General features: G+C 49.3%; 1 protein-coding gene across 1 annotated transcript; it reads left to right on the top strand.

The window, feature by feature from the left end:
• Positions 1-1,824: 1,824 nt before the first annotated feature.
• Positions 1,825-16,679, top strand: TRIM63 (tripartite motif containing 63). Its single transcript, XM_043445661.1, has 9 exons — positions 1,825-2,124; positions 3,245-3,417; positions 6,473-6,641; positions 7,619-7,714; positions 8,878-9,111; positions 10,436-10,458; positions 10,795-10,919; positions 15,166-15,237; positions 16,091-16,679. The coding sequence occupies exons 1-9, from the start codon at positions 1,966-1,968 to the stop codon at positions 16,099-16,101; spliced, it is 1,062 nt and encodes a 353-aa protein (XP_043301596.1). The 5' UTR covers positions 1,825-1,965; the 3' UTR covers positions 16,102-16,679.
• The last annotated feature ends 80 nt before the right edge of the window (positions 16,680-16,759 follow it).

The following is a 16,759-nucleotide window of genomic DNA, read 5'->3' as shown; positions in this document are numbered from 1 at the left end:
TAAGGGAACTAGATTCCATGTGTGATGACTAAAGATCCCACATGCTGCAACTATGACTTGGCATAGCCAAATAAATAAATATTTAAAAAGGAGATACTTTTAAAAAGTTTCCCAGTCCTTGTCCTCTAGGACTCCTCCTCTTTCTGTGAAAGATTGCCCCTCTTCTTCTCCTTCCCATTCCCTCCCCATCACAAAGTTGGCTCCTCTGTCCTTACTACTCACTAGGCCTTATCTCAGGGCTTCAACCATCCACTCCTCTCTAGGCTGAGGTCATCAAACTTACTCTCCCACTGCCCCTTCTTTGTGAGATCCTGGACACTCCTCCTGTAGGTTCTACAGAATTTTAGGCTCATCCTGGGGCCCAGTGTTAGTGTTCCCACTCTCATACCAGCACCTTATAGCCATGTCCCTTTGCATGACTTTCTACCTTAAACACATTAGACCTGCCCTAATGACTTCAAACTGTCATGCTGGAGAAGACTCTTGAGAGTCCTTTGGACTGCAAGGAAATCCAACCAGTCCATCCTAAAGGAAATCAGTCCTGGATATTCATTGGAAGGACTGATACCAAAGCTCCAATACTTTGGTCACCTGATGCGAAGAACTGACTCATTGGAAAAGCCCCTGATGCTGGGAAAGATTGAGGGAGGAGAAGAAGTGACAGAGGATGAGATGGTTGGATGGTATCGCTGACTCAATGGACATGAGTTTGAGCAAACTCTGGGAGATAGTGAAGGACCGGGAAGCCTGATGGGCTGCAGTGCATGGAATCGCAAAGAGTCAGACTTGACTTTGCCACGGAACAACAACAGTGACTTCTACCAGCCAACATGGAAGACGGCCCAGAAGGATGTGGAGAAAAATTTAAATTCGTGCAGAAAGCAGAGGGGAACATCTGGATAATGTCTAAGTGGGTACATAGTGCTTCGGGATACTACATGACACTTATTTGTGTCTGTCTCCCTTCCTAGCCTGTGAGTTTCCCAGGGCAAGAAAAAGGATTACTCATTTATCTCTCACCTTGTTGCCTGATGTATAGATTGTCACTGTTGTTTAGTCGCTCAGTGTCTGATGAATGAATAATATTCGTGTCTTTGCCACTTACTTCCCAAATCACTTTGAATAAGGTTCTTTCCTTCTTAAACCTCAGTGTCAAAATCTATAAAATGAGGAAACAGACTCTGTATCAAGGGAAGGAACCCTTGTATTAAAATGGAATTAGGGACTTCCCTGGAGGTCCAGTGGTTAAGACTCAGCGCTTCCACTGCAAGGAGTATGGGTTCGATCCTAGGTTGAGGAACTAAGATCCTACATGCAATCCAGAAAGAAAACAAAGAAAAAAAAAATGGAATTAGTGACCAAGGGATGGAGGGATGGTCTAGCCCTGGTTGGGGACATCTCAGGGTCTTTAGCAACATGCTGTGCTCGGGGTAGGACTTATCTGGGGAGTTTCCCAGGACTCCAGAGGAAGGGATGGACTTATTTAGGTCAGTGAGAGGGCACTGGCTGTTAACCCCACAAACCCCAGTGGCCCCCTCACTCCTTACCAGCCTGCTGTGGGAGGAGACTAATTTTTGGAGGAAACTCTGGGTACCAGTCCTGCCCCAAGCCTGCCCACGAACAAGCTGTTCTTGTTTACGACCCCCGTCCCAAGGGAACAGTGACGGCTCATCCTTACATGTGATCTGAGAGGGTTGGTCTTTCAGGCCTGGAGGAAACTCAAGCTTCGCCAGCCACTTGGCACCGGAATGCTCAGCTGGTCTCCTCTTGGGGCTCATGTGACCAGGGCCCAGCTATAAATATCAGAGGGGCCTCAGACCAAGGCAGAATTTGGGCGCCAGGAGAGGAAGGCAAAGAGACTCCGGGCGGGTATTCTGTGACAAAGACAAGACCCCCAGGTCTACTTAGAGCAAGGCAGGTGAAGGAGGCAGCCAGGTGGGTCCCCACGTCTGTCCCTAGGACAATATGGATTATAAGTCGAGCCTGATCCAGGATGGAAACCCCATGGAGAACCTGGAGAAGCAGCTGATCTGCCCCATCTGCCTGGAGATGTTTACCAAGCCGGTGGTCATCTTGCCGTGCCAGCACAACCTCTGCCGGAAGTGTGCCAACGACATCTTCCAGGTCAGTGCTGGGCCTGGCATAGAACTGGGGCCCCGGGCAGCTACTCAGTCTTCCTGTGATGAAAGCTAAAAGAAAACTCCTCTCTTAGTCCGGAACCCTTCCAAACTGGGCTTGTTTTTTTCCCCCTTTGAAATGAACCCTTGCCGAAGTCTCTGGAAGGGGTCGATGGGGCTGGGGAGGCGGCTCTGGCTGACCCATTCCTTCTCCATGACGCACTTGTCCCCTCCCCACCCTGCCTGCAGCTACCCCACCCCTGTCCTAAGCACCGCAGTTGACTCTCCAATCAGGAGTCAAATGCCTCAAGTGATAAGTGGGAGAGGCAGGCAGAAAGGAGAGAGAAACCAGACCCCAGAGGCTGGAGCCAGCTCCGCAGTGGCAGGGGGCCCAGATCTTTAGGAGGAGGGTGCCTGAGAGGCACTGGACAGTACAGGCATCTTCCCCTTGAAACTGTTTCCTATCATGGGGGGGCAGGAGGGGCTTCATCTCCTTAAGAAAAGAATGGGAGTGGGTGTCCATTCTGGCTGGGAGACAGGCCTCAATGTTCCCCAGAAGCACTTTACAGAATGTTCTCTATTTTTTCTTTAAAGTAGCAACTCTAGGAGCTGGCTCTAATTACATGCCCATTTCATGAATGGACAAACCGAGGCTTGATGAGAAAAGGTTGCTCACCCAAAGTCATTCCGAGAATTACTGTGACTTGAGCCTTGGTCTGCTGACCTCCAAACCTGATGATTCCTTAGTTTCTTCTCAGGTTCTCCTTGTATAAGTGGGCTGGCTCTCTCATATTAGGAAAGAAAGTGAAGTCGCTCAGTTGTGTCCAACTCTTTGCAATGCCATGGACGGTAGCCTGCCAGGCTCCTCCATCAATGGGATTTTCCAGGCAAGAATACTGGAGTGGGTTGCCATTTCCTTCTCCAGGGGAATCTTCCCGACCCAGGGGTCGAACCTGTGTCTTCCACACTGCAGGCGGACTCTTTACCGTCTGAGCCAAGGGGAAGCTTTAAGTCGTGTGGTTTGATGAGAATGGTGGTGGTGATCAAGGGGGAAGACAGGCGGAGGTCAGAAAGGGAAGGAGCCGAGGAGGGAGCCCAGGCCTCACCTCCGCCCCTGTCGCCAGCAGGCTGCCAATCCCTACTGGACCGGCCGGGTTGGCTCCGCGGCCATGTCTGGAGGCCGTTTCCGCTGCCCCTCCTGCCGCCACGAGGTGATCATGGACCGCCATGGAGTGTACGGCCTGCAGCGGAATCTGCTAGTGGAGAACATCATTGACATCTACAAACAGGAGTGCTCCAGGTCAGTGCTCCCTCCACGGGGAGGCCATCCCCCTGCCTCGGCCCATCCTCGGAGTCCATCGCTTCAGGGCCCCATCCTCCTTCACCTGCTCTGGATCCAGTCCCCTAGCTGGAAGAGCTATGCCAGTTAGTCCAGAGAGCTGTCTCCTTTAGGCATGAACAGAGGCTCATCTTATCCCCCAGCCCTGGCTCTCGGCATCATCCAGTGAATGGCAGAGGACCCAGACATCAGGCTGTCTTCCTGAAAGATACTGAGACCAAAATCAGGGGACAGATGAGATGTGAGAGGGAGCGTGAGGGAGAGGGAGCCACTGGGGCCAGTTAAGTGGCCCTGATGAGCAGAGAAAGCACCCAGTGAGAACAAGGCCAGTTTCTCTAGAATGATAACAACAGTGCTAAACACCAGGAATGCTTCCTGCTGTTGCTTCACAGCGGTTCTATGGATTAGCATGGCTTTCATCATCCCTGTTTCATGGAGGAGGAAGTTGAGGCTCAAAGAGGTAAAATCACTTACCCAGAGTTTCACAGCTGAGAAGGAGAATTGCTGGGACCCAGCCCAGCGCCTGAACTGATCTGAACTGAGCCCAGCCCATCTAGCTCTAAGTCTCCCTGTTTGTGAAATAGCCACTCACTCCTGGGCAGAATTTGTGCCTGGTGGAGGTTGTGCCATGTTGGGGAGAGATACAGCTACAAAGGAGATCTTTACTGATCTGCATGTCCTGACAAGAGGCTGCTGACCTCATGGCCCTTGCAGTCCCAAACCCTCACTGAATACATGCTTGCAGGCTGTGTCCTGTGCCCCAGAAAGCCGATAGACTAGTCCTTGTTTGAGAAAGCTCTAACCAGAGAACTGTGTCTGCTACTCTGACTCTGTTACTCAAGCACTGTAGGGTCTTGGGTGAGTCTCTGGGCCTCTATGTCCTCTGTCTCCAGAAATGGGCAGTAAGATTTGTTATTGTGACTATCAAATAGGATGTTGATGGGAAGTGTTAAAAATGGCAAGTATTTATTGAGCATCCACTGTGTGCAGTGCTGCACTAAGTATTTTCCATGCATTATCCCCATTTTAATTCTCACAGTAATCCTATAAGCCATTTTTACCCTCATTTTCCGATGAGAAAATGGAGACTCAGAGGTTTGTCTGAGACCACTCAGCTAGGAAGTGGTGAAGCTGAGAGGGGGCCTGTCTGACTGACTCCATGGTGAACATTCTTAACTGCTATTGCCTCTCATGTTGCTGGAGTTCAACACTACAAAAATGCAATTATGTTGTTGATCATGATTATGATCATAATAAAATCAACATTGCACCAAAATAATAGCCCATCCAGAGTCGACCTAGGAAGAGGAAGCTGTGTTTGAACCCTTCCAGGCCTTTCCCCAGAACTGAACGATGACGATAGTTATTGAGGGTCTTCTCCATGCCAGGCACTGTTCATTCATCAAAGAGAACTCCTGCCATGATCCCAGTAGCTCAGGGGTGAAACCAGGGCTCAAAGAGGTGAAATCACTTGTCCAAGGTCACCATGAGTAAGCGGCAGAACAGTGGGGACTTGAACCCTGATGCGGGCGCCTGGGGTTGGGAGGATGGGCATCTGGGATGATGAGGAACACAGGCACCAGCCCGCAGGATCTTGCCTCACCTCTGCACCTGCTGTCACCCCAGAGCTCCCTTCCCAGGGGGCAGAGACAGGTGGCAAAGGGAGAGCCCTGCCAGCATGGGCGACCCTGGGCTAAATCGTGCAAAAAGACAAGTCTGAAAAGGAGCTTATTTAAGATCTTGAGGGGACAGTAATGCCCAGGGTGTGCTCAGTCACGCGGGGCCGTTTGGAGGTGAGGCAGTGACATGACGGCGGATGGTCACCATTTATGACCTGCCCACCATGGCTCAGTAGTAAAGAATTCGCTTGTCAGTGTTGAAGACACAGGGGATATGGGTTCAATCCCTGTGTTGGGAAGGTCCCCTGGAGAAGGAAATGGCAACCCACTCGGGTATTCTTGACTGGAGGAATCCACGGACAGTGGAGCCTGATGGGCTACAGTCCATGGGGTTGCAAAGAGTCGGAGACGACTAAGTGACTAAGCACACACGCACTGCTGTGTTAGGGGCTGGCAAGTCAGACGTGGTGTAGACACGCTGTTGACTCTAGATGAGTGTCGAGTTAGCTGGGGCGGTAAAACCTAGACTCAAAAAATTGAATCTCAGGGAGGAAGTGACCCTGAGGGAACCATAGATAAATGCTCGAGCCCCTAAGAGGAGAGAGACAAAGGGAGAAAGTCATCCTCAGAGTGTGTGTTTGGGAAAAAAGAGAAAGAAGCAACTCTGGATCCTGGAAAGACTCTCAGGTTGGAAATTAAGGCTTGTGCTGGGCCATTGGATGGCCCTGGGCTGCCTCTGCTTTAGCTGAGTGACTTGGGGCACACATACCACCTCCTTCTCAGAGCCTTGGTACACCTTCATGGCATGCTTACTGATGTATTCTTTCCACCTGTATTTAATCACCACCTTCTCCGTGTCAGGCACTGTACACTGCAGATTTAGGGCTGAAGACAACAGGCAAGTTTCCCTGCTTCGACAGAGATTACAGTCTGGTGGATTAAATATAGAATTCAGTGAGGCCATGAATATAAATTGCTTTGTTGGAAGCCCAACCTGCTGTAACCAAGAGCCTGGGGACTATAATTAGAACAAATGAACCTAACCTCCCCTGCCCTGACTTGCTGGGCGACCTTGGGCAAGTCCATTCACCTTTCTGGGACCCAGTTTCCTCTCTTCCAGAACGTCTCAAAATGACTCTGGGATCCTACAACTTTTTCCAGGTCCTGCACTGGCCAGGCCTGGGCCGACTCCATCATTGGAGTTTGAATCCTAGTCTTGGTGTCATTGGCTTCCCTGGTTCTGTGTCCTCAGAGAATGAAAAGAAAAGGATTCAGGACAGCCAACCTCTGAGAGCTCGGGTCATAGATACGGGGTGGGGTGGGGGGCTCCTGGGGCTGCAGGGGAAGACAGGGACTTGAGACCCCACAATGTGACTGATGATTCTTCTCCACTTCAGTCGGCCGCTGCAGAAGGGCAGCCACCCCATGTGCAAGGAGCATGAAGATGAGAAAATCAACATCTACTGCCTCACGTGCGAGGTGCCCACATGCTCCATGTGCAAGGTGTTCGGAGCCCACAAGGCCTGCGAGGTGGCCCCGCTGCAGAGTGTCTTCCAGGGACAGAAGGTACTGGCCTGAGCAACTCTCACTCCCAGCTCGAGCCCGCTGGACAGATGATTCAGGATGTGGATTTGATCCCTGTAGATCTGCTGAGCCGGCCTTTCAGGAATAGTCCCCCTGGAGGGACGTCCCGGGCCGCAGGGAGAACCGCTCTTGCCTTCCTTGGGGAGATGGCTGAGCTCATGAGTTATACTTAGAGCCACTTGAGGGCACCTGGGTGCGGCCCCAAGGGAGAGACCAGATCGCAGGGCCAGGTCACCCGGGTCCTCTCAGGCCATGACTTCTATAACCCAGTGTGGTTTGGGCCCCTGCTGCCTCTTCCTGTGCTGGTCACCCCTCCCCAGATCCCCCTGCAGCAAGAGGCAGGCTTCTCCCTGGGTCCCTGGGCCTGTGAGAGCCCCACCACCCTGTCCGTGCAATAAGCTGTGGCTTCCCATCCTAAAGGGCTTCCCAGGTGACTCAGTGGTAAAGAATTCACCTACCAATGCAGGAGACACAGATTCAATCTCTGGGCTGGGAAGATCCTCTGGAGAAGGGAATGGCAACGCACTCCAGGATTCTTGCTTGGGAAATGCCACGGACAGAGGAGCCTTGTGGGTTACAGTCCTTAGGATCGCAGAAGAGTCGGACATGACTTAGTGACTTCCTCCCCTCGTTCCTCTCTTCTCTTGATCTTTCTCTTCTAGAATTCTCCAACCTATTTTTTTTTTCTTCTGGATCCCTTCATTAGAAACAAGCCCCTCCTTGGCCAGCACATTGCTGTGTATTTGGGGCAGCTCACTTCTCTCTGCACCTCCACTGATATGAGGGGTGCAGTGTCTCTCTGGTGTTCTCTGCTCTGAACCTGAGCTGCACCCCAGAAAGAGGCTCTTTCTAGCAGAGAGGGAAGTGAGGGTGCCGTGTTGCTGCCACTCCCAAGGGGGTAGGCTCTGAGACTATTTTTGTCTCTCCTCTCCTGTTCCCCCACCCTCCCTCCCATCTAGACTGAGCTGAGCAACTGTATCTCCATGCTGGTGGCAGGGAACGACCGTGTGCAGACCATCATCACTCAGTTGGAGGACTCCTGTCGTGTGACCAAGGTGAGGGGAAGCATAGCTGGGCCTAGGGGTTCAAAGCCTCCCAGGGCAACCTGGTCTCTGGGGTGGCTTCCCCGTGGAGCCTGGAGCCTGGAGTGTTCACACAGGGATGGCTGGGGAGTGGATGACTCATCCATTTAGCCATTCACTCACAAATGCTTCTTGAGGACAGCTGGGTACCAAGTTCTGCCAAAGATGCTGAGGATGGGGTGGTGAGGAAGACAGACCAGGTCCCTGACTTCAGGCAGTGTCCCCCTCAACCATTCCCAGCATTTATTCAGGGAACTAGTAGTTCTAAGAGCATTGTTCTCCAGTGTGCTGTAGACTAAAGCTTCTCAGACTTTAATGGGAAACTTTAAATTACCCTGAGGTTTTGTTAGAATTCAAGTTCTGATTCAGTAGGTCTAGAAGGAGGCATGAGATTGTGCTTTTCTAACAAGCTCCCAGTATTGCCCAAGTTGCTTGTCCATGGACCACCCTCTGAGGAGCAAGACTGGAGAGGCAGAGGACTCTTTTCTATTCCTGCAAAAGCACCCATGATTTTTCATCTCCCCTTGAGGTGGGGACCTGGGAATGACATGGTGAGGGGTAGGAGTGATCACTGTATTTCTGATGGATAGAGTTGTGTGAGTATAGGTTCAGAGAAGGAAGAAGGATGTTGTTATTATCCATGAGGGGCCTCCAGTCTAATGATATGCTACTATTATACTCAGTTTACAGGTAAGGAAACTAAAATGTAGCGTCAGTGTTGGACAGCGGGGAGCCTCAATGTGGAGACCACTAGTGGGGGAGATGCTTCTCCACGTCTCTGAGGACCAAATGATGCAGAGTTTCCCAAATCTGGTTTTGGTTCTAAAGTGGAGAAAGGGTGTGACTTGGGGGCACACAGGAGGCCCACATATGTCATCCTGCCTGACCCTACAGTCTCCACTTTTGAGGACCTTAAAGGTATAGCTTTCTCTACGACACCAGCCTCCAAACATTGAAGCAAACCCTAGCAAATGCTTTCTTCTGGCTAAGGCTTTGTTTCATGTTCTGCAAAATGGGGGTGCAGTAAATCTCTCCCAGCTCTAGACTCTTCATTCCTAGCACACCCATCCCAGGAAGGAAGGGTGGGGATAGGAAGGAGGACCCGCAGGACGTGACTCGGAGATCTCTGTGCCCAGGAGAACAGTCACCAGGTGAAAGAAGAACTGAGCCAGAAGTTTGATGCGCTGTACGCCATCCTGGATGAGAAGAAGAGCGAGCTGCTGCAGCGGATCACGCGGGAGCAGGAGGAGAAGCTCGGCTTCCTCGAGGCCCTCATCCAGCAGTACCGGGAGCAACTGGACAAGTCCACCAAGCTGGTGGAGACAGCCATCCAGTCTCTGGACGAGCCTGGTGGCGCCATCTTCCTCTTGGTGAGCAGTCCTGGGAGGGTGTGGGCACTTCAACTTAGCAGAGCCAAGGCGCAAGTTGGGCTCCATCACTGATCACCAAAGGGGAAGATCATCACCTTTGGGGAAGTTATGTCAAGCTCCTTCATATTTAATGACTCAATCTCCTCATCTCTATGTGCTGTGCTGTGGTTAGTTTCTCAGTCGTGTCCAGCTCTTTGTGACCCCATGGACTGCAGCCCGCCAGGCTCTTCTGTCCATGGGGATTCTCCAGGCGAGAATACTGGAGTGGATTGCCATGCCCTCCTCCAGGGGATTTTCACAACCCAAGGATTGAACCCAGGCCTCCTGCTTTGCAGGTGGATTCTTTACCATCTGAGTTCCCTGGTGGCTCAGAGGGTAAAGTGTCTGCCTGCAATGCAGGAGACCCAGGTTCGATTCCTGGGTCAGGAAGATCCCCTGGAGAAGGAAATGGCAACCCACTCTGGTATTCTTGCCGGTAAAATCCCATGGATGGAGAAGCTTAGTAGGTTTATAGTCCATGGGATCGCAAAGAGTCAGACACGACTGAGCGACTTCACTTTCTTTCTTTTTCACTTTCTTTACCATCTGAGCCACCAGGGAGACCCAAGAATATTGGAGTGGGTAGCCTATCCTTTCTCCAGGGGAACTTCCCGACTCAGGAATTGAGCTAGAGTCTCCTGCGTTGCAGGCAGATTCTTTACCAGCTGAGCTACCCAGAAAGCCCCTATCTGCGTAGTGAGCATGTAACAATTCCTCCCTCCTTTCCTCTCAACTGATTTTATGGGGATCAAATAAAAGGATGCTTGTGAAATGGCTTTGCAAGTTGCAAAATACAGTGCCCGTGTGGAGACTATCAACTGAGCCCCTGCTGTAGGCCAGTCACTGAGATGGAGAGATAGGTGAAAGAGACAGCCCTACCCTAGAAGAGCTTGTTGGGGAAACATGAAGGGATCAGCTGTAAGATTTTGTAAGGAAGAGTTAAGTTCAATAAAAATTTCCTAAGCACATACTGTGGGCCGGGCTTTGTGCTTAGAATGTGATTCTCATCTTGGGGATTTCCGTGTTTGAGTGCTTAGATGAGTACTCCTAGAATCCAAGCTTCCTGCCACAACGGGAGGGTCCTAGGATAATGACCAAGGCCTGTGCAGACCATGGACAGAGGGAAAATCCAAGTTCTGTTTGGCTGAACCTGATGACCAGGTCAAAGCTGGGCAAGGCGATGGCACCAAGTGCGCATCCGCAGTGCCGGGTCCCCAATTTTGCTGATTTCCTGGGGCTCCCCTTTCTGCAGTTCTAACCCTTTGCTCTTTCTCTCCCCACACAGAGTGCCAAGCAGCTCATCAGAAGGTCAGTGTCTCCCCAGGGCTATGAGTCAAGGCTCCAGTTCCCCTCAGGGCCTCTGATGTGGTTAGAAGACCTCCTCCTTTCTTTGCATTAGTTCTGCTGGGAGGGTCTTCCCCCGGGGCTAGCGTTCCTAGCCTTTGCATCCCTGCTGTCTTAGATATCTATTCTGCTTGTGACCCGAGGGAAAACACTCCATCCTCCAGGGAAGCCTCTGGGTACAAGGTCTGGGTGTGGACATAAGCATGTGCCCTGGTGTAAGTTGGAGCTAAAATGCCTTCTTCCTTCTCTGGGACCAGAGATCTCACTGTGCCCCTCCTTGCTTTTCTCTCTGCCCCACAGCATTGTGGAAGCTTCCAAGGGTTGCCAGCTGGGGAAGATAGAGCAGGGCTTTGAAAACATGGACTACTTTACTTTGGACTTAGAGCACATAGCTGACACCCTGAGGACCATCGACTTTGGGACAGGTAAGGGGTTATTTCCCCTGGAAGTCAGCCTCCCTCCCACTGAGCCCCACGTGGAGGCAGATACACTGCCAAACATGCCCAGATATCCATCAAACTTGTACAGTTAACTTCTGGATGAGCCCAGCTCAATAAATTATATATGGATCTGCTATAGGGAGGAACTTGGGGTGATAGAAATAGCAAAGGCAACTTGGAATCAGGCAGTTCAGTTCAGTTCAGTCACTCAGTCGTGTCCGACTCTTTGCAACCCCATGGACTGCAGCCGCCAGGCTTCCCTGACCATCACCAAATCCCGGAGCTTGCTCAAACTCACATTCATCAAGTTGGTGATACCATCCAACCATCTCATCTTTTGTCAGCCCCTTCTCCTCCTATCTTCAGTCTTTCCCAGCATCAGGGTCTTTTCCAGTGAGTCAGTTCTTCGCGACAGGTGGCCAAAGTATTGGAGTTTCAGCTTCAGCATCAGTCCTTCCAATGAATATTCAGGATGGATTTCCTTTAGGATTGACTGGTTGGATCTCCTTGCAGTCCAAGGGACTCTCAAGAGTTTTCTCCAACACCACAGTTCAAAAGCATCAATTCTTCGGCATTCAACCTTCTTTAGAGTCCAACTCTCACATCCATACATGACTACGAGAAAAACCATAGCTTTGATTAGACAGACCTTTGTTGGTAAAGTAATGTCTCTGCTTTTTAATATGCTGTCTAGGTTTGTCATAGCTTTTCTTCCAAGGAACAAGAGTCTTTTAACTTCATAAAATCAGGCAGACCTAAGATCAAATCTGGTTGTGCTACTTCTATTGTTTTTTTAAATTTATTTTTGACTGCACGGGGCCTTTGTTGCTGTGGTGGGTTTTCTCTAGTTATAGTGCATGGACTTTTCTTGTTTTGGAGCACAGGCTGTAGGGTATGCTGGCTTCAGTAGTTGAGGTGCACAGGCTTAGTTATCCTCCCGCAGGTGGACTCTTTCCAGACCAGGAATGGAAACAGTGTTCCATGCTTTGGCAGGGGGATTCTTAACCACTCAGTTCTGCCACTTCTTATCTTGTGTGGCATTTTGATGGTTCCCTCCACCTCTCTGAGCTTCATTTCCTTACTTTAAACTTAGGTTACAAACGGGCCTACTGATAATGACCACCGAAAGATGCTGTGCAACAAATAAGACATTGATTCAGAGGCCTCTGTAAGGTACTAGACATATACTAGTTATTGCCTAAATCTAGTCTTAACTTCAGCTCCCTACTGCTATAACCTTGGATACTCAGGCACCTTAATTTATATATTTTCTGTCCTTGCTTCTGTTTGTGATTACTTTTCCACAGAATACCTATAATAATTGTAACAATATAGCCATAACAATAATAAAGGAAGAATAATAAGAAAGCATGAGGAACCAGATGGAGAACAAAGATGTTAATAGTTCGCTCAAAGTTTCACAGTTGAAAGGTAGCTAGTTAGCAACAAAGAGAAGGAGGGCAGTTCCAGTTCTGTTGAATGTGCCTTTGTGTGAGACGTGATGCTCCAGTGGTCTGCTGAGAGTAAGAAAGAGAGGTAGGGGTTGTGTAGGGGCAGGGAAGAGCTGTGAATGGGCTTGCAAGAGAAAGAAAAGCTTCTTGACACCTCCTGCGTCTGCTTGCCTGCAAGCTTTCAGAATCTGGAGTGTTAAATCCATTCTCAGAAGCCCAAATATACTCTATTCTTGGGTAAGGACGACATACATCCCAAAGCTGAGGTGTCAATGAAAGGGTTAGTTGCTCAGTTATGTCCAACTCTTTGTGACCCCATGAACTGTAGCCCACCAGGCTCTGCTGTCCATGGGATTATCCCGCAAGAATACTGGAATGGGTTGCCATTTCCTTCTCCAGGGGATCTTTCCGACCCGGGGATCGAACCTGGGTCTCTGGCATTGCAGACAGATTCTCTACTGTCTCAGCCACCAGGGACGTTGCCAGTCACCAGGGAGATGTCAATGGACTTGGGTAAATGCATGGCCGTAGATCATCTGGGCTTCCCAGGTGGTGTTAGTGGTAAAGAACTCGGCTGCTAATATAGGAGATGTAAGAGATGCCGGTTCGATCCCTGGGTTGGGAAGATCCCCTGGAGTCACCCTCCCTAAACTAAGATAATCAAGAGTGGATCATGGGGAGGGCGGTGGGAGGGGGGTTCAGGATGGGGAACACATGTAAATCCATGGCTGATTCATGTCAATGTATGGCAAAAACCACTACAATATTGTAAAGTAATTAGGCCTCCAACTAATAAAAATAATTGGGAAAAATAAATAAAAAATGAAAAAAAAAAACCTTTAAGGGAAACAGAAAAAAAAAAAAAGAGTGGATCACACTATGTGAGCGGTCTGACACTGTGAACCCCTGCACTGCCTTCAGTAATCTCCCTGGGCCTCTCCGTGTCCCCACAGGTAAATGGGGAGAGTACCCATGGCTACCATTCATTGAGAACTTTCTGTGTCCTGGCCACTGAGCCCTGGACGTGAAGTCTGTTGCTTAATACACCAACTTTAAGAGGTAGCTCTTTTGTCATCTCTGTTTTGTAGTCAAGGCAATAAAACCAAGGACAGGTGGGAGATTGGGTCCATGACCACGTACGACTGAGTCCCTTTGCTGCCTCCCTGAAACTAGCACAGCACTGTTAACTGGCTGAACTCCAACATCAAATAAAAGTTAAAAAAATAAAACCAAGGAAAGGTGAGGGGCATGCAGAGCCCACATGGGCAGTAAGTATAGGTTCCACCAAGGGTTGTCTGGGGGTTGTATGAGGCGATGCGTGTACAGTCCTTAGCACAAGTTAGCACTTGGCACGTAGTAAGTTCTCAGCAAATGCTGCTATTAAGTAGTTAATTGTAATAATGGTTTAAATCACCACACACAAAAAATTTCCTTGGGTTATGCACAGATCCCAGTTGTCAGTTTGGAGGAATTAACTTTTTCAAGCCTTTCCCCAGATACCCTTGACAAATACTCTGTGTCTGTACTGACCCCTTCAGGGCACCCAAAGGCTTAAAGAAGGGACTTGAGAGAGGGGGCAGGGAAGGGGCCTGTTCCCTGTGAGTAGAGCTTGAAGGCAAGACCCCAGGATGGGAAAGTGAGCACACAGCTTGCACCATAGTCACCATCTGGGGCTCAGTTTCAGACAACTAAGGAGTAGATGGCCCCTGAAGGGCTCCCCACCCTGTATCCATGGCCCTGTAGGCTAAGGAATGTGGGAAAACTGGACAAGGAGTGTGAGGCAAGCAGATTTCAAAGACTGAGCAAATTCCTTCAGGATAAGGACTCTGATTCCTGAGGACCAAGGCATTTCCCCATATTTTCCCAGGTAATGATGCTCAGTGTGCAGAGGTACACAGTCTGGGTATGCATTCCCAGGGTCCCCTCTGGTCACAGGCAGATCAAGGAAGAGATGCTGCTGCTATTGGAACAAAGGAGGTCTTGAGCTTCCCTGCCTTGGAGCGTGTCAGGGGAGGGAGGAGGGCGGGGAAGGAGGAACAAACCCATCACCTCCTGGGCCCCTCAGGTCACCACATGGCCCTTTGATCCTGACTGGACAGTGAGATACTTTATTTTGGGGGACTCCAAAATCTGCAGATGGTGATTGCAGCCATGAAATTAAAAGATGCTTGTTCCTTGGAAGAAAAGCTATGACCAACAGCATATTAAAAAGCAGAGATATTACTTTGCCGACACAGGTCCATCTAGTCAAAGCTATGGTTTTTCCAGTAGTCATGTATGGATGTGAGAGTTGGACTCTAAAGAAAGCTAAGCACCAAAGAATTGATGCTTTTGAACTGTGGTGTTGGAGAAAACTCTTGAGAGTCCCTTGGACTGCAAGGAGATCCAACCAGTCAATCCTAAGGGAAATCCACCCTGAATATTCATTGAAAGGACTGATGCTGAAGCTGAAACTCCAATACTCTGGCCACCTGATACGAAGAACTGACTCATTGGAAAAGACCCTGATGCTGGGAAAGATTGAAGGCAGGAGGAGAAGGGGCCGACAGAGGGGGAGATGGTTGGATGGCATCACAGACTTGATAGGCATGAGTTTGAGTAAATTCCGGGAGTTGGTGATGGACAGGGAGGCCTGGTGTGCTGCAGTCCATGAGGTTGCAAAGAGTTGGATGCGACTGAGCGACTGAACTGAACTGGGTGTCTCCAGCCTGGATCTCTCTTGAACCTCTCCTCTGAGACACCAGCCCCAACCTAAGGCAATTGTTCTTTGTCACACACAGATGAGGAAGAGGAGGAGTTCATTGAAGAAGAAGATCATGAAGAGGAAGAGTCCACAGAGGGGAAGGAAGAAGGTGAGATATCCATCTACCTCCACTTATTCATTCATTCAGTGACAACTTGAGATCCCTACTGAGTGACACTGGGATGGTGTTTCCAGTCCCCAGTATGGGTTTTAAACCCTTTTTAAGAGTTTTTAAGGTAAAATTAAAAAGAGATTTTAAGGTAGAACCCGTTCCCTTTTCTCTTAGAGAAGTCCCCCCAACTATTCATAATAAAGACTTCTCACTTTACCTCTAAATGACCTTCCTAAACAGAAAGTGACACAGTATAACAGAAGTCATATAGAGCACTCATGAAGCAGGCTTGGGTCAATATTCAAAATTTTTTAAACTAGTTGTCAGCATTTTTTAAATTAGTAGAATTATTTTTAAAAAGGAGCTTTTGTTTTTTAAAAGAAGGTTTCAATTAAAGAATTTGGATTTTCATCTTGTGAAAATTTGGAAAGAGCGAACTACGCTGGGGCTTCCCTGGTGGCTCAGGGGTAAAGAATCCGCCTGCAATGCAGGAGACATGGGTTCGATCCCCGGGTCGGGAAGAGCCCCTGGAGAAGGAAATGGCAACCCACTCCAGTATTCTTGCCTGGATAATCCCATGGACAGCAGAGCCTGGTGGACTATAATCCATGAGGTCACAAAAGAGTTGGACATAACTGAGCAACTAACACTTTAATTTTTCAGCCGTCTGTAGTTTTTTTGCATTGGATCTGCAATCCATAGCATTCACACAGTTAAATTCTATTTTGATTTTAAAAGGAAGAGGTCAGGCAGGAATTGGGGTTTGATAATTTTTTCCCCACAGCTTGGCAAGTCCTGGATCCTTCTGAGTTCCCATCTCACCTTGTTTTTCTTTGTCTTTTTCTTTCAGGACACCAGTAAGGAGATGATGAGGGAGAGACCCTCTAGATGCAGAGAGACGGGGAGGGTGGGGATGGGCCCATCTGCCTTAGTGACAGGCCCGGGGTGGGAGGGGTCAGGGTCCCTGGAGGGGCAACGGGGAGGTGTGTCTTCTCTCTGCTCAGAGAGCAGGAACTAGGAGTAGGACCCCACCGCTGTGTCCAGCGTTGCGAACCAGAATTGGAAACGTGCTTGAAACAACCACACTGGATTCTTTTCTACGTTGGTGCAAAATGGAATATTTTGTACATTTTTTAAATGTGATTTTTGTATACTTGTATATGTATGCCAATTTGGTGCTTTTTGTAAAGGAACTTTTGTATGATAATGCCTGGTCATTGTGTGACTGGCGATTGTTATAAAGAAGGGAAGGAAGCCAGGTTGATACAGCTGCCCACTTCCTCTCCTTGGTGGGAGGACTTCGTAGTACTCACAGGTCCAGGAAAGGATAATGTACTGTATTTCAGCGTCTATACCCCACATAAGGGACGGTGACCGAGTTTGTGATATATGTTGTTTTAATAAATGCACAGCGCTTTCTTCCAATTATTACCAAAAGAGCTGAGGTTTCATTCAGCCTTTTTTTTCCAGTGAGGAGAGTTCAGGGCAGACAGACAGAAGGCCTGCTAGGAAGTGTAGG

This window comes from Cervus canadensis, chromosome 24 (assembly GCF_019320065.1).
Source record: "Cervus canadensis isolate Bull #8, Minnesota chromosome 24, ASM1932006v1, whole genome shotgun sequence".
NCBI classification, from domain to species: Eukaryota; Metazoa; Chordata; class Mammalia; order Artiodactyla; family Cervidae; genus Cervus; species Cervus canadensis.
This window is presented reverse-complemented; position numbering and strand designations above follow the sequence as displayed.

What these genes read in the sequence shown, in the direction of transcription:
- TRIM63 (XM_043445661.1), top strand. Translation starts at nt 1,966, where the DNA reads ATGGATTATAAGTCGAGCCTGATCCAGGATGGAAACCCCATGGAGAAC. An exon ending in GTGTCTTCCAGGGACAGAAG is followed by an intron (nt 6,642 to 7,618) that starts GTACTGGCCTGA and finishes CCTCCCATCTAG; the next exon opens with ACTGAGCTGAGCAACTGTAT. An exon ending in GACCATCGACTTTGGGACAG is followed by an intron (nt 10,920 to 15,165) that starts GTAAGGGGTTAT and finishes TGTCACACACAG; the next exon opens with ATGAGGAAGAGGAGGAGTTC.